Source organism: Galeopterus variegatus, unplaced genomic scaffold (assembly GCF_000696425.1).
Source record: "Galeopterus variegatus unplaced genomic scaffold, G_variegatus-3.0.2 Scaffold708, whole genome shotgun sequence".
Taxonomy (NCBI): domain Eukaryota; kingdom Metazoa; phylum Chordata; class Mammalia; order Dermoptera; family Cynocephalidae; genus Galeopterus; species Galeopterus variegatus.
In genome coordinates, this window is record NW_007726819.1 from 119955 (window position 1) to 146652 (window position 26698).

Here is a 26698-nt window from a genome sequence, read left to right on the forward strand (position 1 = left end):
GCATAATAATTTATAATTTCCATTAGTGGAATTTTGCTTGTATGTATTAACACTTAATTCCTGACCATACATTCTGTTTTAAATGCTGCACAATTTAGGGAACAAATATAACTTGAGAGACTATGGGATGATTTGTTCTAAAGCATGGGCAGCAATTATTTTAGTGTGTGAGGGAGTGTTTTTTGACTCCACGTAAATGCTATTTTACAGTCTAGACTCAAAATTTTAAAGGATTGATTCAAAAGAGTATGCATCATTTAATGAATGTTTTTGGTTTTCTAGAATTCTTCGCTGAACTGGATAAAGTAATGGGCCCTCTCATCTTTAATGCAAGCATCATGACAGATCTAGTTCGTTATACCCGGCAGGGACTGCACTGGCTTCGCCAGGATGCCAAGTTGATATCTTGAACTGAACACATTCTCGTTGCCTCTGATTTTTTCCACAACACTGTGTCACATCACAAAGGAAAACTGCCATAACACATCACCTAGAAGACACTAAGAATGAGGAACGGTTTTTCTCCTTTGTTCACGTGTTGTTGTTTTTTATAACCCAAAGCCTTCATGTCAATTGACCCCTTCAATATTCCCAACATGAAAAATTATTTAAATGCTTTTAGATCTGCAGCACATTGATAAGATGGTGTCAGTGATCTATCTTAAGATTGAAATTCCAGTTGCAATTTTTAACTAATCAATTGTAGTTCTATTTATTTTAATTTTTTTAAGTTCCCAGATTGGGCTAGTTTAAAATTTAGTTATTTCTGCCTACAAATTTACTCTGTTGAATATTTAACATAAATTTGATGTAGGTATATATATTTATATACTTTGGGAGCTTTGTTACCTATAATGTCTTTTTTGTGGTAGCTCTTCTAAGAGTAAGAATTGGTTCATCTAAAATATGGACATATTCTTTCTACACCTACTACCTGATATTTCACATCTTAACTACAATTTTATTATTGTAGAATTTATGATTAGTATTAAGGATATTCTTCTACACATGAAAAACTACTTAAAGTATGAGAAGATGGCATTCTACGTGGATGTAAAATATTTCGAAATATGTCTAATTTGGTATGCATTATTTCAAAAACTGTGAATGTGTTAATAACACTATAGCAATCACAAGGTGACTATAACTTGCATTTAATGCATTACGAAAGAGGGCAGGCAAACTTTATAGGAGAAGCATATCTTGTTGAAGGGTTTCATAGACAATCTTGAACTTTATGGATTTTATTAAAACCATGTGTTCCTTTTTGTTGGTAATCATCTGACACTTGATTGAAACAGAATAAGTTACTGTTGTAAAAAGGATGATATAATTCCTGAGAGTTGCTGCCTATGTTTCTTTAGTTCATAGTGTCCGAAGGTTAAAATCTCTTCTCAGATTTTTTTTCCTCGTACTAGATTATGATGCTCTAATACGAGCATGCAGTGACTGATGTAGAAATGGGCTGGAGCTTTGGAGTGTGTGCTTTTGCTATACAACTGACAGTTCTAATGCCTGATGTAGAGATGGTGAATTTCTCCTTTTTAAACCTGTCTTGTATTTACTCCCTTTGTATTATGAAGGCCCTCATCAATGATGTATGTTTCTGATGGGATCAGGAAATTGACACTAGAAAAGTACCTAACTTGGTTCAATGTGAGCTCTCTTGGGAAGGGGAGGAGAGCCAGGGTAGAGCTTAAGAAGCCAGCTCTGTAAGAGTTGTATATCAAAGTACCTTTCCCTACAAGGTGCATATAGGAGTCAAAGGTGAGAAATGTACCCTCTATACTTTGTTTTTAGTGCCCCTATCATGTCTGGTGTGCCTTAAATCTTACCTTTAAATGAAGACTCTGGATTGTTTACAGATGAAGTTTTACACTAGGACCGATCGTCCATTCATGGTTGGTCTTCTACAGTAATAATGTCAAATTCTCTTTTCTTTTAAATCGTCCTTTAGGGTAACATAAAGATTAATTCTTTCAGAAAAGCTAATGCTTTGGTACATAACTTAATTTAACCAATTGGGTAATGCTGCTTTGAAAAATAGTTTATCCTTTTCCCCATTCCAGAAGTGAATCCATTCAATCAGAAAAAAAGATTGCCCTACTTTTTGTAGATGATTGCTAAACTTGAAATGGGAAAGGGGAAAGAAGAGATGGGAAAGGGGAAAGAAGAGATAGAAAATCTCCAAGTCCAATGGTGCAGTGAATCCTCTGTGTTTGAGTCTCTTTTACAATTATTTCTGAAGCTAGTGAACTTTCATTGTCCTATGGCTTCATATTTATAAAGCTTCTTAACTGTTTTGTACCTTGTTTTCACATGTCATTGAAATTTAAGATCTATAAATTGTGTTGAATTTAATTTTTTCCCTTGGAGAAATTGCTTCTGATATCTTTCTAATTTAATCTTAGTGTGTTCTAGGAACAGTTTTCCTTAAAAGGACAGCTTCTCAGTGATCATTATAGTTATTTAGTAAGAAATTGTTGTTAATCAAGTACATGTGTGTCCTGTCCTTCTCTGATTTCTCTGACTCCGATTCCTTAATTTGCAGTGATGTCTTAGAAATGGAAAAGTATCCTCTGGGCTTTTAAACTTTCAGCAACAACAGCCAGTGGGGCACCTCTAAGTTTGAGTGTGTTCTAGTCTCTTGTGTGTCCAGAAAGGCAGCAGGAGTGTTTCTGGGGTCACACAGATATTTTGTTAAAGCAGAGTTTCCTGCATGATTTATGGTGCTGCTCTGAGATATTTTCTCTTTAAAACTGTTAATTCTTGGAAAATGAATTTTTCAAGCTTTTCATTGTGGAGGGTTTTTTCCACAAGGTGGTAATGGGCAGTGGATCAAAATCCTATCCTAAATAACTGAATTTTCAATGTCATAGAGTGCGGAAATACCACTCCCTCTCTTGTGTCTGCCTTCTCAGATGTTCTGTCTGTGTCATCATCTGCTCCAGCACATATTTAGGACTCCTTCACTTGGTGACCATTCCTCCCTCCTCAGTAGGTGTACTCAGTGTTTCTAACCATTTAAAACTGAATTTGACAAATGGCTAAAAACTTACTTAGTTTGAAACTTGTATTTAATATATAATTAATTATAGAAATAGAAACTATTTTAACAGTTATTCTGTTGACTGCTCTTTACAACCAAACTTGTATGCCAGGAGGCAGCAGCCTACACCACTGAACTCCTTACGGCAACCAACAAACCAATTGTAGTGGATGAAGTTATCACAGTAGTGTTGTTTGGGCTTGGCTGCGCTGGGCTGGGGAGAGCACTCCCCTCCAGATGATTCAGCCTTCCACAGCTCAGCCTAGGCTCCAGTCTGGCTGGAGAGCATCTGCTTCCTTGCCTTGGTGCCACCGTTTTCTGGGCAAGTAGCCAGGAAATGACTTTATAAGCAGTGAATACTTCAGATAAATTTACAGCTATAGCTGCTATAGTGTGGAGAAGGTTGATCACCACTGATTTAATTCTCCAATGTAAAAGCAATTTAGAGTAATATATGCACGTGCCCATACACACCTGTGTTTCTGGGGAGCTCCTGCACTGGTGGATCCATAGGCATCTGGGCTGCACTTTGAATGGCACACTTGTGGCTTTATTAGATTCACTGTTTTTTGTTTTTTGTTTCATTTTTTAAATTCATTTCTTTTCCTTAAAGGTTTAATCAGCTAGATCAGACAGCATCATCTTGTATTTAATGACAGAAACTTTGGTACATTAAATTCTAATGAATGAGCTTGCATTGTGAAGAGCCTACAAAAGGCATTTGTTGTAAATGTAAGTTCTGGCTCTGGAGGCCAGTATTCTGTGGAGTTTCAGAGCAGCCAGTGATCGTTCCAATCAGCAATGCCTAGTTGTATAGAGGAGGAGGAGCACACTGTGCACTCTTCCAGGTGTGAGGGTATGCAACTTTGGATCTTAAAATTATGTACACATACACACTTTATATATATATGTATGTATGTATGTATGAAAACATGAAATTAGTTTGTCAAAAAATGTGTGTGTTTAGTATTTTAGCTTAGTGTAACTATTTCCACATTATTTATTAAATTGATCTAAGACACTTTCTTGTTGACACCTTGAATATTAATGTTCAAGAGTGCAATGTGTATTCCTTTAGATTGTTAAAGCTTAATTACTATGATTTGTAGTAAATTAACTTTTAAAATATATTTGAGCCCTTCTGTAGTGTAATAGGGCTCTTGCAGGGTGGGAAGGATTTTAATTTTCCAGTTGCTAATTGAACAAAATGGCCTCATTATGTGTTTTGGTTTATAGGAGTTTGTGTCTGGGTCCCAGAAACATCTACTGGGGATACCTGTTGTAGGCAGATTGTGATGATGTTTAGAGAAAAAAAAAAAAAAAACCTAAGTAACTGGGGGAGCCAGAGTATTTCTAACCCATATAGACTTCTATAACTCATATTCCCTAATTAGGTGGAACACGGATTTCATTTCAACTTCATGCATCAATGTGTTGGAGAGGCAGATTTTTCCAATAATAATATTGCACCTCTAAGGTGCTATTCAGTAAAATCAAGAGATCATTTTTGAATGGCTTGGAATAGGTAGTGAAAAGAGGCCAAATTAGTGATGTTTGTGAGCATATCTTTCACATACTCACTAATGGAGAAATTCAGTCTAGACCTCTAGACCCTAAAACCAAGCTAGCAAGTGATAGGAAGTAAATTATTAATAGTTGATAAAGTGGATGCTAATCTTACTGAGGTTCTAGTCACATGAACACTATGGTTAATTAAAAAGAACTTGCTGTATCCAGAAAAGAGAATGGAAATAATAGCTAAGTCTCTTCTTTTAATGGAATTTGGTCACAGAATATGGTATTTGGGTTAAGTCAACTAAGTCATATAGATATTTAAGCATCCTAAAATGGCAGCCTAGGTGGTCTTCAGGTAAAGAAGTTGACCTTCAGGAATGTCGGCATTGACCTCTCCTTGCTACCACTGCTCAGCTAAACATAAACTGCCGTTCTTAAAACAAAAACAAATGAAGCTCTCTAAATGAGCACAGAAAAGCTCCCACCCAGAAACTCCAGTAACATTCAGTCTTGACCTCTTACTGCTTCCATGTGAGGTTTCTTTTCGGCTTTTAACCATTGGAATTTTATACCTAGAAAATATCTATTTGGAAATGCTGCCTTTCAAAACAATGCCATGATTATCCATCCTGTTGAGTTTGTTGTTGCTGTACAAAAAGTGTCCCCATTTTACAACTTTGTGTGCACACCTGTCATATCATTGACATGAGCATCAGCAGTACTGGGATTGGGGGAACGGGAGCTCACCAACAGGGCTGGCCCAATTGGCAGTGCCTGAAAAGGCACCTTCAGGGCCGGATGTGGGGTTGGTAAGCACAGTTGTGAAAATTTCTATCTAGCCTCCGTTTTGAATGGTTTTAAGAAATTTTGTATATGGAGGATGGAAATGCTTATATATTTATTGAAAATCCTTTTATCTTATTTGAAATTAAGGTTATTTGGTAAATAATGGTTTGATATTTGGGGAGGGTTTTGGAGGGGAGGTAACGCCACTGATAAACTTAACATGCCTGTTGATTCTGCAGAAAGGTACTGTCAGTGACTGATAGGATGCCTTCGTTTTGTACATGATCCAAATCTTTGTTTTACATTTCTTTTATCCAGAATATTTAGGCATCTGACATTTTCAACCAAAATTTTGATTATATACTGTGATTTTGATTTGTTGCAATACCTTAAAATTTCAGAGGTACTTTGGGGCTCAAAAGCTAGGATTTCTAAGTCAGTATGTGCATTTCACATAATAAAGCTGTTAATGGTGAGCAAAGTATTATATACTAACTAGATTTTTCCACATCTGTATAGTATATTATATGTATTTTGTGGTATTGAGATTATAGAAAGTTTAGAGTGTCAAACATGCGTTTAATGTGTATTTTTAAACAAATTTATGGCAATTAAAATATTTGGAGACAAGGGTATCACATTTCAATTTGTAAAGATCTTTTTAACTCTACTGTGTCATTAAGATGCTTTGTATAATGCCAAACCATAGCTGGAGAAACTAAGTTTAATAAATATCAAATAGATTTTCTGTATTAAAGTTTATAAACACTGTGCTCTTTATACTTCTTCAACTCTTACTTTGCCCTTTTCGTGCAATTCCTCTTTTGTATTTTAGGGACCAGTACTACTCTTCCTTAAAAGTCTAGTCCCACCAGCCCACATCTCATTTTCTGATTATGAAAATTCTGAATTTGCTGGCCATGGATCCTTGAGCATAGATCATAATTTGCCCTGTCTCAACAGAAATCTCAAATCCTTTTTGGTATTCTTGGTGGCTTACGTTTTTGTTGTTTTATTAAACTAGATTTTTCTTCCAGTTCTGCCCTATGTTCAGACAGTCAAAGACAAATTTGGGTGCGTTTTCAGGTGGCTACTGCCAACCTTGCCCATCTCTGACACGTCACTGCAGAGTTCTTTACATGGAGTGAGGGGTGAGGATCCAGGGCCACAACTTATGAACCTGCCAAGATTGATTACATAGCTATTGCTAAACTTTTGCCTTTAATCTGCCATACTGTTCTTTAAAGATTCTTGATAAAGTGTTGACTCTTACCACACTTTCCAGATTGAGAAGTTAACACAACTATTAGGCAATGCTGTTTTTTCCTATAGCATACAAAGTAAGTCCTCAAGAGCTTGAATTCCAGACTGTCAAAATTTCAATTCAAGACATTTAATAGTATCCATAGAAAAATAAACTCTAAATTGACGTTTAGTTATGCTTATCCAAATAACATTCTAAGAAGAAATGGAGACCAGTTTAAAGCATACATCTGTCTTTAAATATTAAAAACTTAAGATTGCTTCACTTATGTGTCTCCAGCCAAAATGCAGTTAGTCAATATTCCATAGAACGGAGCATTGTTGGAGGTGACCGCTGTTCTTTCTTCCCCTGGTATGTACGTCATTCCTGGGCCACACTTAGGGAACAGCGTCTTTTTCTAGAGGGAAAGAGAAGGTGGTTTTTAAGAATCTGGGTCTAAGAGTGACAAGGGCCACCTCTGCTGCATCTTCCTCTTTGCTTGATCTATTCAGTCTCAGGAAACTGAAGAAAGGGAAGGCATCACTCTCATGTACCCTGTAGACCTGTTCTTGGTTCTTAACTCTTGAGGGTTTCTCCTCCATGGAGCTCCCAGCCTCAGCCCAGGAACTCATCCCTCCCAGCTTTATTGTTAGGTCTGTGTGTTTCCTGATCTCTGCCCGACTTCCTAGGGCTGTCTGGCCCAGCCCTGGTCCCAAATTTGTGGAGTACCTGCATAGCCTTGTGATACACTCAGAATTGTCCCGGCAGGAGGCTCCAATGGGCCTGAGGGAAACCCCTCTCCAAAATGGGGTCATTCTCCGTGGCCTTCTCTTTGCTGAACTGAGTTCTGGTGTTGGGGAGCCATCTAGCTGTAGGGCAAAGACAAATTCACCTCAGATATGAAACAGTTAACATCCTACTGCACACCTTGGAAGAATGATCATTCCCTGAATGCTATAGACTCAAAATAGAGGAACCATTTCTCAGGACTGAGTGGCTCTCAAGTTCCACTCACAATTCCACCACCATGACCATCTCCACACATGAACACGCATAGCCTGCCTTCCTTACCTCGGCCAACAGCAGCAGGCAGATCATGAGCACTGCAAAGAGTTTGAGGTGCCACATCCTGATGGAGGATGTTGAAGCCTGAAAGCCAAGGGCAGTTCTCACTTTTATAGACTGACATCTGCCTCTTTCATAGTTGCAGGTAAGATGGGGGCAAAGTTTATATTTGTAATCCGGATTGATTTAATAAGTTAATGTCTACCAGAGGAATGTGCTCAAAGGCTGCCTTTCAGGCATGTTGTATTTACTGATCCCTCATCTGGACTTTGAATGATGGTGTGGCTGGCCTGGATCCTTTCACCCATTTTACCAAGTCAGCCCTGTCCCTCCTTCCCTTTGAAAGCCATGTGAAGCCATTGAGACAGGCCAGGGACCTGGTCATATTTCTATTCCAAAATAGCTCAGAGAGATCACTAGAATCAAAATAGAATTCTAATAATGAAATCTTCAGAAATAATGTTGACCCCTTCAGCCTTGTCTAGGAAAGAAGCACTGATCTACATGAACAGGTATTGGATAAGGCCCTTATCTCCCTTCTATGGGAGGTTGCTTCAACAAACATGGTGTACAGTGCCTCAAATCCTCCATGTGCATAGATGGACTACCACCTTAATTATCCGTACTGATTTATTGTCATAGTAGAATGAAGACCCATCTGTGGAAAACTGCCTGGCCTTTTCTCTTTCAGGAGGGCAGTCAGGACCGATGTGGGACTTACTTGAATCATGAGGGAATTGAATGAATGATTATAGGTTGGTTTTGGTTTTGTCTTGTTTTTAAAAACATGTGAATGAGGGGGTAGCAGGATCTCCTAAATTAGTGGGAGATTTTGTGTAGTGACAACATTGCAAGCCTTGAATTATGTACTTTCTTCCCAATAGTAGACTATGGCCACAGGGCAGCAGGCATAGGCCTCAGATCTCCCCAAAGCCAGAAACATTCATCAGGTCAAGTAGGAATTACTGCAGCTTCCTAGGCCAAGAGAGAACATGTGTCTAAACCATGAGTAGTTATGGGTACTAATTAAATGAAATGGGCATTTTAATAAGTTTGGCGGGAAAGGTGTGAACTCTGAGTAAGGAGATTAATAGGACTTTAGATATTCCTATGACCTGGAAGGATAAGCGAGGACAAATGCAACAAAATTTTCTTAATCTGCCGGGTTTCTCACCAAAAACTTGGGTGGTACCTCTTCCCAAGAACCTTCTCATTTTCACAGGCTGGATGTTTAGGTAACAGCCTGCTGCTTCCCTTACCCCCAAGGAAATAAGGAGATGCAGCACAGCTGAAGGTAGAACAGGATGGTCACCAATCCTGCTGCTAGGCAAATAGAGTGTGCTTCTTGCCAAGGGGGAAGAGAGTGGTATGATAGACCTCAGCACTGGGATTGGGTGGAATGTGACTCCACAGATCTATCTGTCCTGGTTCCATTACCCTTAGGACCATGGAGGTAGGCTGGATGGGGATACCACTGCTTATACTTTAGAGACATTGAGAAGCAGACCTACATACCAAACCCGACTAACCAATCCTGTAAGGTGGATCCTAGTTAGCTGCTCCCTCCCTTTACCTCTGAGCTTGGATACTGGAACTTGGGTGGGGTGGGGGAGAGGCTGTGTGGTGACCTAGTGAACATTGGGTAAGAACACAGATCTGATTAGGTAAGCAAAAGACTGAACAACGTGATGTCCTAGAGCCACTCATGTCTGTGGACTCATTGCCAGCCTCCCTGTAACCAGCCTGCAGTGACACACCAACTGGGATTTGGAAACTGCTCATCCAAAAGATGGGTACTTGTTCTAATCCTCCATTTCTGTCTTTCTCTACTCCAAGCAAAATCAAAGTAGACTTTTGTGTTAATTTGTAAAACCAATACCATAGTCCAAGAAAGAGCATGAAGCCCTGGGTCCCTTGTGTGTAGGGAAAAAAGGACCATTCATCCTCTTGGGTGTGATAACACTGCAGAAGCCTTTGTGGTTCAACCCTCCATCTTGTATGGCACTCCTCCTACAACCTCCCAAAAAAGATCCATTAGTTATTGTCTGCGGAAGGAACCACTGTTAGGGAAAGCATTTCAACATATGTCTACATGAATTCTAGCTTTTTTTGTTTGTTTGTTTTTTGTTTTTTAATTAAGTATGGAGTAAAAATCAAACTTTTAGAAGCAAAGCAGTATCCAGACCACACTTAGATGAACTGACAGCAGTTGTCCACAGCCATCCCATACCCCTTGAACTGTTAAGGCCTGGTCCTGAAATTTAAAAAAAAAAAAAGAACAAAAACAAAAAACTCATGGGCTCTCTACAATTAAGTATTTTGCTGAATAAATAAACATATAACTACATGCTCCTTCCTCCAGTAGCCTTTAACAATTTCAGCCATAAGGAGAAGGAATTCTTGGCTGGGATGCAGGACCCTGGGGTCTATGTAGTGCAACTGACCACAGGCCACCCCTTCCCCTCTTTGGGCTTTAGTCTCCTGTTATGTCAGTGAGATGGGAGTAGATCCCAGGACACTCAGGCACTGACATTTGGGGGTTCAAAAGATTTGCAAGACAGACTAAAGCAGGTTTGATAGCTAAGAGGTTGGTAACTCTGGATATAACTCCAGGGATTTTCTACTCCTAAGCTAGGTTCCTAGGATGTAATGGGAGAGGGTGTAGTTACATGAGCAGCTATTTGAAAACACATTCCAGATGGAAAGGAGATCATTAGGAATTGGCAGTAATTGGAAACTTTTTGCTATCTGAGCAGGAGGTGCCTATAATAAAAGATGAAAGACTCTGAAATGCAAAAACCTTTCCACATAAAATTTCAACAAAGGATCAAAAATGTATTTGCTTTTTTGCTGGCTAGAACTGGCACAGATTTCTGGTTGTACACTAGGGAGGCCTGCATCTTGGGGACAAACTGAATGTATGTTAGCATACTGAAGTGAGCTCCCTTCACCAGACTCTGCAGCCCATATATAAAAGCCCTTGTGGGAGGAGGAGCATTTGGAAAAGAAGGGTTAAATGGAGCAAATGTTTGTGACATGGCAGCAGGTAAAGGAGCCACACCCAGGTGTAGGCTTTGAGGACCACAGCAGCTGTCTTTCTTCCTTTAGAAAACTAGTACACTAAGATTTGAATTAAACATTTCAACAAAACAATAAAAAAAAAAAGGCTTTACTCAAGTTCTCCTTTGTGGATTTGTACAAATCGAATGGCCCCTAAAATGATCCCAGATTCCAGATCATATACCTGAGTACTGAGCTGTGACAACTCACCACATTGCATACACCCACTGCAGGGTTGACAGGTCAGTTCACATGGTTAGAGCGTGGTGCTGATAACACCAAGGTCCAGGGTTCAGATTCTCATACCGGCCAGCCACAGAAAAAAAAAGCACCCCTGCCACACAGGCAAGCTTAGAGAGGGATGCCCCTTAATGAGAGACAGCCTTATAAAGTAGCCTTTAACAACTTTAGCTAAAGCAGAAGCTCAACACACTTAAGGGCTTACAACAGTCATCTCAGTATAACACTCCTGGGATAAAAAAGGTTCAGACCAACAGGCTCAATGCCTGGTCTGGGGTGAGAAAGGGTGTTCTTTTTTTTTGTTTGTTTGTTTGTTTGTTTTTTGTCTTTTTTTTTCGTGACCGGCAACGGATCGCAACCCTCAGTGTCGCGCCCGTACCGGACCGGGACCAGCAACGGGATTGCAACCCTCGGTGTTGCCCCCGCTCCTCGCTCAGCCAGTGAGCGGCCGGTCTGTATGTGGGATCTGAACCCTTGGCGGGAGCGCCGCCACACTTCCCAAGCGGCACACTGTAGCAGTGTGCCACCGGGCCGGCCCCGAAAGGGTGTTCTTTTGAACTGCTATCTCCAAAGAAGTCAAGAACCAGGGAGAAATACTTTAAGGGTAAAACAAAGCCAGGAAGATGAGAGAGGGCAGCTATCTACCCTAGTGAGCTTGGGAAAATAATCAGACAGAAAAAGACCACGAGTAAGGATTTACTTGTGTCAAAAAAGAGAGTATAAGAAAGACATCACAGCCTGTCAAGGCAGTGGTCCTCCGCTGGCTTGTGAGCCTTTCAAAACTGTGCATTAAAAGTAAGGATGGTGCATGCACCTTTTTCAGGTCCATGGTTTTCATCAGATTCTCAAATGAGTCTATGACACAAATATGTTGCAAGACCTGGGAATAAATCTGGACAGACAGCCAAAGAGGAAAATTGGACAATGTTGGCAGATGGAGGCGGGAGAGTTTTCCTCAGATAGCTGCCCTCTGTTAATCCTGTTCCACCTTGGCAGACACATATCATTCATCTCATCATCACAACCCAAAGACTTCATATTAACATTTCTATTTTATGGGTGAGGAACTTAATGCAGGTTTCTTGCCCGTATCACACAATAACATAATGACAGTTTAAGAACATGGAGAAGATGCAGGCAGCCCCCACCACCCAGCAGAAGGCAGGAGCATGCATGGGGTCCTTGGCAGGAGCCACAGGCAAGCCCCACTGTCCAGAAGAAGGCAGGAGCACATACAGGTCCTAGGCAGCTGTAGGCAGCACCCGCTGCCTGGCAGAAGGCAGGAACATGCAGAAAACAGCACTTCCCATGGGTGGTACACCACAACTACTGTCACTGCTGCCACAAGGACAGCTCACTGCCACAGTAGCAGCCATAGCCACTGTGCAGGTAGCCTGCCACCCACTCAACTGCATTGACACAAGGAGGCACCAGCAGAGATCAGAAAAAGAAGAGGAAGTGTCTCTCCTCAAAGCCCACATAGAAGAAGCAACTGCTCTACCAGATGATCAGACATCAACATAGAGATACTAGAAATATGAAAATAAGAAAATATGGCAACACCAAAAGAATACAGTAATTCTCAAATACTAGATCCTGTAGAGCAGGGAACCCTTAAAATGACTGAAAAGGAATTCCGAGCAACAATCCTAAGGAAACTCAATGAGCTACAAGAAGACTCAGTTAAATAACATAATGAAACAAGAAAAAAATCCAGGATATGCAGGAGGAAATTTAGAAAGAGATTAATACCTTAATAAAGAATGTAGAATTCATGGAACTGAAAGATTCATTCAACAAAATAAAAAACAACTGAGAACTTAAGCACCAAGCTAGAGCAAGCAGAAGAAAGAATATCTAATCTCAAAGATAGTCTTTTCAAAATAACCCAGGTGGACAAAAAAAAAAAAAAAAAAAGAAAAGAATTAAAAAAAAACAAAGAAGAAAATCTAAGAGAGCTAGCAGACAGCCTTAAATGCACATTCAAGGGCCAGCCCGGTGGCGCACTGCTACAGTGCGCCGCTTGGGAGCGCAGTGGGGCTCCCGCCGAGGGTTCAGATCCCACATACAGACTGGCCGCTCACTGGCTGAGCGAGGTACGGGCGCAACACCGAGGGTTGCGATCCCGTTGCCGGTCCCAGTCCGGTACGGGCGCAACACTGAGGGTTGCAATCCGTTGCCGGTCACGAAGAAAGACAAAAAAAAGGAAAAAAAAAAATGCACATTCAAATTATGGGTGTTACAGAAGGAGAAGGAAAAGGAAAAGACATTGTAAACCTATTCAATGAAATAATAACAGAAAACTTCCCAGGTATAAGGAGAGACACGACCTTCAGATCTAGGAGGCTCAAAGATCCCCAAACAGATTCATTCCAAAAAGATCCTCTTCAACATACATCTTCTTCAAACTGGAAAAGCTCAAAGACAAAGAGAGAATCCTAAAAACAGCAAGACAAAAGCATCAAGTCACCTATAAGAGAGCCCCTATCACACTAACAGCAGACTTCTCAACAGAAACTACACAGGCCAGAAGAGAATGGGATGATATATTCAAAATACTAAAAGAAAAAAATTGCCAGCCAAGAATACTATACCCACCAAGGCTACCCATCAGAAATGAGGGAGAAATAGTGTATTTTCTAAACAAACAAAAACTATGGGGTTCATCACCACAAACTGACCTTGCAAGAAATCCTCAAGGGAGTCCTGCATCTGGAATCCAAAAAATGATAATCACTACCACAAATACACAAATAAGAACAAAACCCACTGGTAGAACAAAAATGCAAGTGAGAAAGAGAACAAAAGTAAATCTTACCACCTCAAAAAACTGATAAACATCAAAGACAAACAATACAAGGGTATGAAAATGTTGCTTTGTGTTGCTTTGCCCCCCACAGGTTTGTCACCCCACTTCCCCTGGGTGATGAAGATGCAAAGGATTACTCAAAGCCCATCTCTTCTGAGTAGAGAGAGGCCCAAAGTGGTTAACTTCCCTGGGACCCTCCAGCGAGAGGCAACCCTTCCCTGGGAAATTAACCCCGAATTGGGGTTCTCTTCCTGCATTTATTTTTCAGACCAGGAAGTTAGAGGAAGAGACATAGGTGGGGTTATAGTTTCACAATATAGGCTGGTAACTTTCAGTGAAACAAGCCAGATGACATTCCAGTAAGGCTATCAACAAAAGCTTGATCTTAGCACACATTCCTTCTTACAGCAATTTCTCAGTATCTTTACATAACAATCAGTAACTAGTCTGTCCTTGAGCTAGCAACCTTGCTGTGCCACAAATCTTTATCTCACACCAGAGACTTATAGCCTGAGGAAAATTTCCTGTCCTTGCAAGGTCAATATTTGAAACTGCAAGACTTTGGAAAACCATTCCTTGTGAAGTACATATGCTTTTTAGTATATTCCATAAGAAAAGAATAAAAGATATTTAAAACATCCAAATGAAAATTGATAAAATGCCAGGAGTGAGACAGTACTTTCCAATAAAAGCCCTAAATGTAAATTGTTTAAACTCCCCTCTCAAAAGACACAGACCGACTGAATTAAAAAGTTAGACCCAACTATATGATGTCTTCAGGAGACTCATCTCACCTTTAAAGACACACACAGACTAATAGTGAAGACATGGAAAAAGATATACCACACAAATGAAAACCAAAAATGAGCAGGAATAGACATTCTTATATTGGATAAAGTAGATTTTAAACCAAAAACAGTAAAAAGAAACTGAGAAGGCCACTATATAATGATAAAGGGATCTATCCAGCTAGAAGACATAACAGTCATAAATATATATGCAACCAACACCAGAGCACCCAGATATATAAAGCAAACACTATTAGGCCTAATGAAATAGATAGACACCAATATGATAATAATAAGGGAACTGAAAAACCCTCTCCTGGCACTGGACAGATCATCCAAGCAACAAATCAACAGATAAACTCAGGATTTAAACCACACTTTAGACCAATTGGACCTGGCAGATATCTACTGAACATTTCATCCAACAACCACAGAATATATATTCTTCTCATCAGCACATGGAACGTTCACCAGGATAGACCACATTAGGTCAAAAATCAAGTCTTAGCAGATGTAAAAAAATCAAAATTATTTCAAGTATCTTTTCAGACCACAATGGTTTAAAACTGGAAATTAATAAACAAGTGGAACTCTGAAAACTATACAAACACATGGAAATTAAACAACAGGCTCCTGAATGACCTATGGGTCCAAGAAGTTAAACAGGAAATCAAAAAATGTCTTGAAACTAACAAAACTAAAGATACATCATGCCAAACCTTGTGGGATACTACAAAAGCAGTACTAAGAGGGATCTTTATTGCAATAAATGCTTACATCAGTAGAAAAACTTCAAATAAACAACCTAACATTACATCTCAAAGAACTAGAAAAATAAGAACAATCCAATCCCAAAAGTAGTAGATGGAAAGAAAGAAAAAAATAGTAGATGGAAAGAAATTGCTGAACACATACAAACTACCAAGACTGAACCAAGAAGAAATAAAAAACCTGAACAAGCAATGAGATTTAAGCAGTAATCAGCAGTCTCCCAATAAAGAAAAGCTTAGGATCAGATGGCTTTACTGCTGAGTTTTGCGAAATTTTAAAGAAGAATTAATACCAATTCTCCTCAAACTATTCCAAAAAATTGAAACAGAGGCCATTCTCCTAAATTCATTTTATGACACCAGCATCACCCTGATACCAAAACCAGAAAAGATACAACAAAAAAGAAAACTAAAGCTAGTATCTCTCATGAACATAGACACAAAAATCCTCAATAAAATATTAGCAATCAGAATACACCAACACATCAAAAAAATTATACACCATGATCAAGTGTTTCTCCTAAATTCATTTTATGACACCAGCATCACCCTGATACCAAAACCAGAAAAGATACAACAAAAAAGAAAACTAAAGCTAGTATCTCTCATGAACATAGACACAAAAATCCTCAATAAAATATTAGCAATCAGAATACACCAACACATCAAAAAAATTATACACCATGATCAAGTGTGATTCATCCCAGGGAGGTAAGGATGGTTCAACATATGCAAGTCAATAAACAGGATATACCACATCTACAAAATCAAGGACAGAAATCATATGATTATCTCAACAGCACAGAAAAAGCATTTGACAAAATTCAACATCTCTTCATGATAAAGGCTCTCAGCAAATTAGGTATAGAAGAAAAGTATCTCAACACAATAAAAGCCATATACAACAAAACCACTGCCAATATCATTCTGAATGATCTTAAGAACAGGAACAAAACAAGGATGCCCACTCTTAACACTACTATTTAACATATTAGAAGTACTAGCCAGAGCAATCAGGGAAGAGAAAAAAATAAAGGGCATCCACATTAGAAAAGACAAAGTCAAACTCTCCCTGTTTGCAGATGACATGATCCTATATATAGAAAAACCTAAAAACTCTACCAAAAAAACCTCTTAGAACTGATAAGCAATTTCAATAAAGTTGTAGGATACAAAAACAACACACCAAAATCAGTAGCATTTTTATACTCCAATAATGAACTCCAATAATGAAAAGCAAGTGCATTTACAACAGTCACCATAAAAATAAAACACCTCAGAATAAGTTAACCAAAGAGGTGAAAGATCTCTACAATGAGAAATACAAATCACTGTTGAGAGAAAAGAGTACACACAAAGACGGAAAGACATTCCATACTCTTGGATTGGAAGAATTAACATTGTGAAAATGACCATACTACCCAAAGCAATCTACAGATTCAACACAATCCCCATCAAAATACCAATGACACTCTTCAAAGAAATAGAAAATACAATCCCAAATTCATATGGAACAACAAAAGCCTCTAAATAGCCAAAGCAATCCTGAACAACAAAAAAATAAGGCCAGAGGCATTGCACTACCTGACTTCAAATTATACTACAAAGCTATAGATAGTAACCCAAACAGCATGGAACTGGCATAAAAAGATACTCAAACCAATGGAACGAATAGAGAACCCAGAAATCAACCCATATACTTACAGCCAACTGATATTTGACAAGGGAAATAGGAGCATATAATCGGGAAAAGACTGCCTCTTCAATAACTAGTGCTGGGAAAACTGGACATCCATATGTAGAAGGATGAAACTAGACCTGTACCTCTCGCCATATACCAAAATAACTCAAAATGTATTAAAGACTTACATATAAGACCTAAAATATATAAAACTACTAAAAGAAAACATAGGGGAAACACTTCAGGAATTAGGTCTGGGCAAAGACTTTATGAACAAGACCCCAAAAGCACAGGCAACAAAAAAAATAAACAAATGGAATTATATCAAACTGAAGAGATTCTGCACAGCAAAAGAAAGTTAACAGCGAAGACAGCCTACAGAATGGGAGAAAATATTTGCAAAGTATACCTGACAAGGGATTAATATCCAGAATATACAAGGAAATCAAATAATTTAATCGTAAGAAAACAAGTAACCATTAAAAATGGGCAAAGGAGCCAAACAGGCATTTCTCAAAAGAAGATAAACAAATGGCCAACAGACACATGAAAAAATGCTCAAAACCACTCAGCATCAGGGAAATGCAAATCAAAACCACATTGAGATATCATCTCACCAGTTAGACTGGCCATTATCAAAGAGAGTAACAAATGCTGGCAAGGATGCTGGGAAAGGGGAACACTTCTACACTGTTGGTGGGACCATAAATTAATGCATCTGTTATAGAAAACAGTATGGAGTGTCACCTCTCGCAGAGTGATGGAGACGCAAAAGATTATTCAGAGCCCATGTATTCAAAGCAATGAGAAGCCCAGAGACTGCACCGAGGAAAATGTCTTCAAGAGAGGAGAGCCAGGGCACAGCCCCAAGTCAGTTTTTACTTCAGTTTTTATTGTAAAGACAAGAAAGTTACAGAAGAAAAACAGATGGTTAATCAATCATAGTGAAAACATAAACTGGCTACTACATGACAACCTTCATTAAAGCATGTGTAACTTAAAATAGTTCAAGCAATTTACCATCAAAAGGAGTAAGCGATATGATGTACAAAAAGAAACGAGATAGTCACTGAAGTGGTTAACTCCCCAAGAAACTCAAAGAAACAACTTAGGGCAGAATGCGGACCATCCCCCAAGCACTAACTAGCAGAATATCCTTTAAGATTTTAGCTTACATACTTTCCCATCATTTAGGTTTAGTTGCACCAAGGGCAACTGCCCCAGAGCAATCACTTTTTGCTGTACTTCAATTCTCTTACCTACATCAAAGGCTTTAGTCCTGTGAATGTTTTCTGGTCTTTCTTAGTCTTAGCATTTCTACATGATTTCCTAAAGGGTTGGGCTTTGGCCCCCTAAACTACAGGACTTTGGTCCTCTAAACTACAGGCTTTGGCCTTCTACACTAAGAACTTTGGTCCTGAGAAATACATGTTTTATTTCTATCTCATTGATAACTTCTTAGTCAATATCCTCCACAATGGAGTTTCCTCAAACAATTACAGATAGAACTGCCATATGATCCAGCAATCCCACTACTGAGTATATACCCAAACGAATGGAAATCACTTCAAAGGAATACCTGTACTCCAATGTTTATCACAGCTCTATTCAGAGAGCTTAGAGTTGGAACCAACCTAAATATCCATCAACTGGATAAGGAAAATGTGGTAAGCACAATGGAATACTACTCTGCCATAAAAAGGAATGAAATTCTGCCATTCATAGCGACATGGATGAACTCAGAAAAAATTATGTAAAGTGAAATAAGCCAGGTACAGAAAGAGAAGTATTGCATGTCTTCAATCTTAAGTGGGAGCTAAAAAACAAAGAAACAAAACAAAACAAAAAAGAAAGACATAAAAATCACAATAATCCCTTAAACTTTCAAAAGGAGAAAACAGAACTGAGGCCTCCAGAGGTGGGAAAGGGGGAGTGGGAAGAAGAGTTAGGGAGAAATTGGTAAAGGGCCACAAAAAATGTTTACATTGTATAATGATAAAACTTAAAAATTCAAAAATATATTAAGAGTATGGGTCCATGATTATTATACTCGGCCTTCTCCCCCACATCCTATGCAATTTATCCTATAAACTTTTTTTGTTTGTTTGTTTTTGCTGGCTGGCCTGTACCGGGATCTGAATTAACTTTGGTCCTTAAAAGGAAACAGCATTCCTTAGAATAAGAAGGAAAGATATCGCTTCAGCCAGACTGAAAGTTGCTTCTGACCAGAAGCGTCCTTAAAAAAGAGAGTTTCTGAATACCGAGCAGGGAACCAGAAGCATAAAACTACCAGCCACGCCTATACCCATGTCCTGGAGAAGGGAAAACGGTAACTTTTCTACTAAAAAGATAAGTCAAAGGCTTTACAACAGGAGTAAACTTTTTCCATAGACCAGAATATTTTAAACTTTATGAACCACATGTGGTTAAAAACCATTGTTGGCTCCCCAGTACAAAAACATCCATAGTTCACTTATGCCTGCAATAGAGGCAAAGAGACCACCCCATCCCCTCCTTTTATAGCTGACTCAGGCTAAGGGCAGGCCTGCCTTAGAAGGAAAGGAAGTAGAGCATAGCTTTAAGAGCATACACTTAATGCATGACTCTTACCATTCACTGCTGTATAATCTTGGGAAAATTACTTAACCTCTCTGTGCCTGTTTCCTCACCTGCAAAATGAAGGTAGTAATATTTTCAAGGTTCTTGTGAGGTTTAAAAGAGTTCACTTGTGTGGCTAAGAAGAGTACCTAACACACAGTAGTTAACGATATAGTAACTAAATGTTATGAGAGCAGAGGGCCAAGAACCAACAGCTCCTGTACACAAGTCCCCACCGCCCATGCCACCCACAACTGGTCAGGTGCAGCTACTTTCTTGTAGAGTATAGAATAAAGGGTGAGCTCTGCTCCTTCCCACAACCCCAGACTAGCAAAACTGCTTAGACTCATGCTGAGAAGGGGAGTTTCATGCTTATATATTAGCAGTCACATGCAGGATTCTGTTCACGAAAATGTAAAATCACAACAGTGCAGTCCATAAGAAGTTTATCCACATGCAGGATTCTGTTCACGAAAATGTAAAATCACAACAGTGCAGTCCATAAGAAGTTTATTGTGTCTTCGAGACCCTATAACGCAGACTCCTCTCCCAGAGAAGTGTGTTTCAGAGACAGGAAACCGTCATCCAAATGAGCTGCTCACTTGTCATTTTCATAGGCATCTGGATTCTTCCTTCTGGATTTCTCAAACTCCTGGTTCCCCCACGTGTAGACAAGATAAAACCCTACAAATGCTTTAAAAAACAAGTGAGAGGAAGCAGTGAGCACATATAAGACACAACATTCGCAATTTTAACAACAGTCTTCTTTTCTGACTTAAGCAGCTTCTGCCCTCCTATCGCTCTCTTGTTTCCAAAAACCACTTTTAAACAAGAAGATCAAGAAACGTTACATTTACACACCCAATTTTACAGGTGACCAAAAGGAAGAGGTCCACCCAGGAAAATTTGTCAGCAAAATTTTCCCATCTCTCCCCTGCTGTTTATAAGTGAATTGAGATGAAAATTTACATAAATTTCACTTTAAAGTGTACAAGTCAGTGATTCTTAGCATATTCACAATGTCGTGCAACTATCATCACTAGCTGCTGCGCATTTAACACAAAACATTTAATCCCTGATAGGAAATAAGTGAGTAAAGATGACCTCAACGGTAGGCGCTGGAGTCACCCAAGTGACCTTAAGCCAGTCATTTCAGTTCTTTGTGACCCCTTGTGGGAGGGGGAGAATGATACGACCAGCTCAAGGGCCGTTAGGTATATTCAATGAGAAAGGTGTGTACGGCAAGTGACACAGTGCCCGCCGACGGCGAGCGCCCACTGAGGGAGCCGCAGTTACTACTACAGTCGATGGGGAGCCCGGGCGCCCGGCCCTCGGCCTGCCCGCGGCACTCACGCGGCACCGAGCGAAAGAAGGACGCCCGAATGCGGCGCAGCATGTTGGGGATGCCCTTGCTGAAGTAGTGCGGGAAGGCGCGCTGCTCGAAGGGCGACAAGCTGTAGGTGATCACATGCCGCATCCGCGTCAGATTCCCAAACTCTAGGCCCATGGTCGCGGCGGCCCTGCAAGACCGAGGCGAGCAGGCGCGGGGTCAGTCTCGGGATGCGCTGCGGCCCGCGCGGGGTCCCCCGAACCCAAATGCCCGCCCGGTACCCATCTTTTCCCAGCCCGAGAGCACGCCCCACCTCCCCACCCCGGGACCACCAAGACTGCACGACCCGACCCCACTCCCGCACCAGGGTCACCTCGCCCTCTACGGTCGCCGATCCACCCGCCTCCGGTCGTCACCTCCGGCAGGATCGGAAGCAGTTCGCGGAGGCCGTGAGGTCACTTCCGGGAAATACCATTCTTCTGTTGTCTCCAGGGGAAGCTACTGTTGCTCCCCGTCCTAGAGAGAAGTGGCCTGGCCTGTTGACCCGAGGGCCGGCTGGGGGCCTGCCTGGGCCGCGGGGTGGGTTGAGCGGGCTCCGGGGGGCGGTGCGGAGGCGCTCGCAGCTCTCCTTAGCCTCCCGCGTTTCTGTAGCGCCCCAGGCGGGAAGCGGCCAGATGCCCGAGGGGGCGAGGAGGTGAACACGAAGGGGCCGGCTGACCCGGGGCCGCGCTCAGGCGGGGCCGCCCCACGACTGCGGAATGCCAGATTTCGTGTGGCCCTGTCCGGGAGCTGAAAGTGGACTCGGTTATTTTCAGATCATCAGCGACCAAACCAGGGGCACATCTAGGGCTTCTCTTGGTAACCTCTGCCTTAGAGTCAGTCCACTGGCAGCCTGTAGACTTCCCAAGATATAATGCAAACGTTTCCTCGAATTCAGCCACAGAAGTCATTCAAATTGTTGTCACGCCATTGATTAACGCTGTTAGTGGTGGTAGGAGGGAAAAAAGAGGCCACCTCAACAGCAGCCAGATTCCTCCCCAGTTGGTTTAGTCTGGGGAGGAAGGGGGAGAAACCACGATGACCAAATTCACTTTTCCACTCCCCAGGGTGAAAGCAAGGGAACTTCCGTGTGAGGCGCTACTGTTTTCCCGAAAGTGCATTCTGCTTAATGATGCTGCTGTCCTGTACAGCTGACTGACTTTTCTACTCGTTGCAGTGTCTGTAAATGTTTTGTTAATGAGATTGCTGGCCACAAGTAATGTAGAACTAAGCTCTCATTCAACAGTTGGGGAGTGTTTTGTAACATCGCTTACTAGCCACAGACCAGGGAGGCCTGGCAGGCAGTGAACATTTTGTAAACATGCCTCAGTTTTATCCATCTAGACACTGCACAAACTGGTTTTGTATCTTGTTCTATGAGTGTGGGTTGATTTTCTTCCAGCAAATAGTCTTCCAGATTGCACTGTATATCCCTTCATTTCAGCTTTTCATGGAACACCTTTGCCTCATTTTTCTGAAAAGTGATATCTAGCCTGGTCTCAGCTCCAAGGCAAGAACATAAGTACTTGCAATAGTTAAGGACCACTATTTGAGTGATTAATAACAAAACACTCACTTATTTTATAGCACCTGCAAACATCTCAAAACCTTTCATCCAAAGTATGTAGACGTATGTGCAGACTGAAGGACATCAAGATATATTTAAAACTTAGTCAAGGTTAAAGTCAATGTCCTACTCTTTTAGGCACATTGTAAATACAATTGTAATATTTCAAGTACATATTCTATACTAAGCCACCCCTGGAGGACTGGGCAACCTAACAGTTCTCTGCTCTCTGGAATTTCTATTCCAATTGTGACTTACACCCTCCAAATCAAAATGCAGTAAATAACTACTTGTTCTAGGCACCTGGAAGTGAGAGCGTTGGTGTAGATGAATAGAGAGGAAGAGTGAACCCAATTACATAAATTGCATGCCAACAGATCTGGGTATCATCATGAATAGTTAGCTTTTCTACATGCCATGGAAGTGTCAGCAAGCACCTAAGGAACATTTTGAGAATCCTAATTTTTCTAAAAAAATGAGAGGTTTTATTTTAAGATCAGTCCTCAATTTCTCTTAGACTTTCAGCTGCACAGCTAGTCTGTTAAACTAGGACCTGGCCTGGCTGGTTTTAAGTAAATTCCAGGGAATAAGGGAGAGGAAAGCTAAATAATCAAAGAAATCTGTATCTAATGACGACAAATCGGCCAAATAGAGTGTTACCAGCTGTTTGATATAGACATGATAAAAATTATCTTCAGCTAGGCATCCTTGAGGCCTGATTATAGAAGTGATGTTATACTCCACCCACACACCTAAAATTTATTTAAGAGACCAAGCCAGGATTTTCCTGGCTTTTAGGAAGAAGGCTGGTATGGGGAAATGTGTTTCTTCCAAGTTCTTGCAAGCCATGACACTTCCCACCAAATTCTTCCTTTGGTTTTTCTACTTTACCTGGCTGTGTTCTCCTATTAGCCTTGGTTCTCTGGCTTTTAGGGGACAAGCTCAGATTGCAGCTAGTGCTGAGTTGGAATCTGAGGTTGATCCTTGGTCCTTGCTGCAGTCTGTAGATGGGAGAGACAGATCTGGCTTCCTTCCCCCTCTCTTCAAGGTTCTGTCTGATGGTCAAGGTGGGACCCCTAGGCTGCAGCCAGACTCCAGAGCTTTGCACTACATGAAGAAGCTCTATAGGGCATATGCTACCAAGGAGGGGATTCCTAAATCCAATAGAAGTCACCGCTACAACACTATTCGGTTCTTCACCTCTAGTGCCCAGCACAAGCAGGCTCCTGGAGACCAGGTGACAGGTGTGTAAGTGCAGATTGGTTAACTGGGTGAAGGGAAGATGATAAAAGCTGCTGCATTTCAATTACAGAAAGGAGCTAGGCCTTGCTCCTTGAACTGCATTTTATTTTGCATAATACTCAATATCTGAAACAAAACTGGTACTTGATCTTATTTCCTCCTAATTCCCTCAATGGTTAAGGTGGGCTAATACAGAATTTTAGAACTAAAAGAGACTCACTGGCTTTAAAAGCTGAGGCAAAGGCCTGCCTGATTAGCTTAGCTGGTTAGAGCAGTGTTATAACACTAAGGTCAAGGGTTCAGATCCCTTTACCAGCCAGTGCAAAAAAAAAAAAAAAAGGCTGAAGAAAGTGCTACTGGAGAAGGTTAGCATCTCTTTCCTTTCTTCTAAGCTGTTGGTCAGGAAATGACCCTAAAACATTTCTTAGAGCTATTGGTGTGCCCTGTTAAACAGGATATTCTCTTGTTTGTTGCTTTCTGTGAGAAGCAAAAGTGTCAGTCAATTTGAGTCAGTAGCTCGGTGTCTTATGTGTGTGAATGGAGCAGTGCTTTAAAAACTATATTCAGTAGCTCATGACTTATATCCATTGTAAACCAAAAGGGCAGTTGTGGCTGTTTAAAACCCTCCTTCCATGATAACATGCTTTGTTATGGGTTTTAGAACTTCCATTTGTTTTCAGTCTCAAGTGTTCTAAATTACCTTGGAGAATTAAGTTTTTTTAAATTGACTTTGTTCACTAGGGTTTAGAATGACTTCTTAACAAGCCTGCCAAGTGTTTTCTTTTTATTATGGTTTTCTCTCTAGAGAATCTCCAAGAGATACTACTACTTTCCTTATTATCTTCCTATATGTTTGGAGCAAATTAAGACTAAAACTTCAGAATGTAATGACTTCCTGTTGCTTTAATTCACCACCAAAGCTGTTCTGACTTTCTGAAGATAAAATGTCCAGGTGTGGTTGCTGGGAATTAGTTATGGTACCAATTACCTTCATTTTCTATATTAATCCTCCCCCATCCCACCTTTTTCTTTTCCTTCTTTCTTTTTTTTTTTTTTTTTTTTTTTAATTACCTTGGAGAATTAAGTTTTTTTAAATTGACTTTGTTCACTAGGGTTTAGAATGACTTCTTAACAAGCCTGCCAAGTGTTTTCTTTTTATTATGGTTTTCTCTCTAGAGAATCTCCAAGAGATACTACTACTTTCCTTATTATCTTCCTATATGTTTGGAGCAAATTAAGACTAAAACTTCAGAATGTAATGACTTCCTGTTGCTTTAATTCACCACCAAAGCTGTTCTGACTTTCTGAAGATAAAATGTCCAGGTGTGGTTGCTGGGAATTAGTTATGGTACCAATTACCTTCATTTTCTATATTAATCCTCCCCCATCCCACCTTTTTCTTTTCTTTCTTTCTTTCTTTTTTTTTTTTTTGAGGCTTGAGGAAGTAAGGGGAAAGAAAAGGGAGAAAGCATGTTACAAAGTACAAATTCCTTGACTTGTCTTCCTATTATGTTTGATTTGTATTCAAGCAGTACTGGTTGATTGTTTTTCTTCTCAGGAATCCTTCCATCAGTGGACCTGCTGTTTAACCTGGATCGTGTTACTGCCGTTGAACATTTACTAAAGTCAGTCTTGCTATACACTCTCAACGACACAGTTTCTTTTTCCTCTGCTGTTAAATGTGTGTGCAACCTGGTGATAAAGGAGCCAAAGTCTTCTAGCAAGACTCTCTCTAGAGCTCCATACTCATTTACCTTTAACTCACAGTTCGAATATAGAAAGAAGCACAAATGGATTGAGATTGATGTAACCACCCTCCTACAGCCACTAGTGGCCTCCAACAAGAGAAGTATTCACATGTCTGTAAATTTTACATGCATGAAAGACCAGCTGCAGCATCCTTCAGCACAGGATGGTCCGTTTAACATGAGTCTTCTGGTGCCCCCCTCACTGATCTTATATCTGAATGACACAAGTGCTCAGGCTTATCACAGGCGGTATTCCCTTCACTATAAAAGGAAGCCTTCACAGCGTGCTGACCAGAAGAGAAGTCTGTCTGCCTATCCCGTGGGAGAAAGGCCTGCTGAGGGTGGAAGATCTTCCCGTCACCGGAGAGGTCAGGAAACTGTCAGCTCTGAATTGAAGAAGCCCCTAGTTCCAGCTTCCTTCAATCTGACCGAATACTTCAAACAGTTTCTTTTTCCCCAAAATGAGTGTGAGCTCCATGACTTTAGACTTAGCTTTAGTCAACTAAAGTGGGACAACTGGATTGTGGCTCCGTACAGATACAACCCTCGATACTGTAAAGGGGACTGTCCAAGGGCAGTTGGGCATCGGTATGGCTCTCCAGTTCACACGATGGTGCAGAACATCATCTATGAGAAGCTTGACTCCTCAGTGCCAAGACCATCATGTGTACCTGCCAAATATAGCCCCTTGAGTGTTCTGACCATTGAGCCCGATGGCTCAATTGCTTATAAAGAATATGAAGATATGATAGCTACTAAGTGCACCTGTCGTTAACATATGGTCCTCTAAACTAAAACCTTGAGCCTATTTGGTAAAGTAAATGCTGTGCCTATCTCTGCCTTCAGGAGAAAGCTTCATGTGTTAAATCTCTAAATATAATGCAGTGAATGTTACATAAGGAGGAGCCTGTGGAGATTAGCACATTCTGTGGCATCTTTCAGTGTAGAGAGATAATATCAGTTGGCTACTGAGCCTTTTTTAATTTCCAAATTTAAGTGAAATTATTATTTTGGAAAGCTTTAATTTTTTTTTCCTTGAGGAATTTTTTTTTTCTTAGTCTTATTTTTGACGGGGGGAAAAAGAACTTGGAAAGAATTGCAGCTATAAATAGGCCATTCAGAGTGCCATAGTCTCATTTAAAAGAATAAATTTCTGTCGATGGCATAA

At 40.4% G+C, this 26698-nt stretch overlaps 4 protein-coding genes across 6 annotated transcripts in view; 2 read left to right on the plus strand and 2 right to left on the minus strand.

Moving 5' to 3' along the window:
* Positions 1–6123, plus strand: part of AFF4 (AF4/FMR2 family, member 4) — an 84722-nt gene extending 78599 nt beyond the window's left edge. For both annotated transcript variants that reach the window (XM_008571630.1, XM_008571631.1), the window contains one exon: positions 283–6123. In XM_008571630.1, the coding sequence (XP_008569852.1) occupies positions 283–410 (128 nt within the window). In that variant the 3' untranslated portion in view covers positions 411–6123. The remainder of the gene's footprint in view (positions 1–282) is intronic.
* A 615-nt stretch (positions 6124–6738) lies between these two features.
* On the minus strand, positions 6739–7740 carry LEAP2 (liver expressed antimicrobial peptide 2). Its single transcript, XM_008571632.1, has 3 exons — positions 7665–7740; positions 7323–7462; positions 6739–7011 (listed from the first exon to the last, which is right to left on the minus strand). Exons 1-3 carry the CDS (start codon positions 7719–7721, stop codon positions 6975–6977), a joined length of 234 nt encoding a protein of 77 aa, XP_008569854.1. The 5' UTR covers positions 7722–7740; the 3' UTR covers positions 6739–6974.
* A 12357-nt stretch (positions 7741–20097) lies between these two features.
* Positions 20098–21382, minus strand: LOC103589608 (cytochrome b-c1 complex subunit 8). Of its 2 annotated transcripts, none has more exons than XM_008571634.1 (3): positions 21308–21382; positions 20958–21124; positions 20098–20297 (listed from the first exon to the last, which is right to left on the minus strand). In XM_008571634.1, the coding sequence occupies exons 2-3, from the start codon at positions 21109–21111 to the stop codon at positions 20203–20205; spliced, it is 249 nt and encodes an 82-aa protein (XP_008569856.1). In that variant the 5' UTR covers positions 21112–21124; positions 21308–21382; the 3' UTR covers positions 20098–20202. The 2 variants fall into 2 exon arrangements, with proteins under 2 accessions (XP_008569856.1, XP_008569855.1); XM_008571633.1 differs by having other exon boundaries at positions 21299–21376.
* A 2005-nt stretch (positions 21383–23387) lies between these two features.
* On the plus strand, positions 23388–26698 carry GDF9 (growth differentiation factor 9). The gene is made up of 2 exons (XM_008571635.1): positions 23388–23784; positions 25341–26698. The coding sequence occupies exons 1-2, from the start codon at positions 23388–23390 to the stop codon at positions 26303–26305; spliced, it is 1362 nt and encodes a 453-aa protein (XP_008569857.1). The 3' UTR covers positions 26306–26698.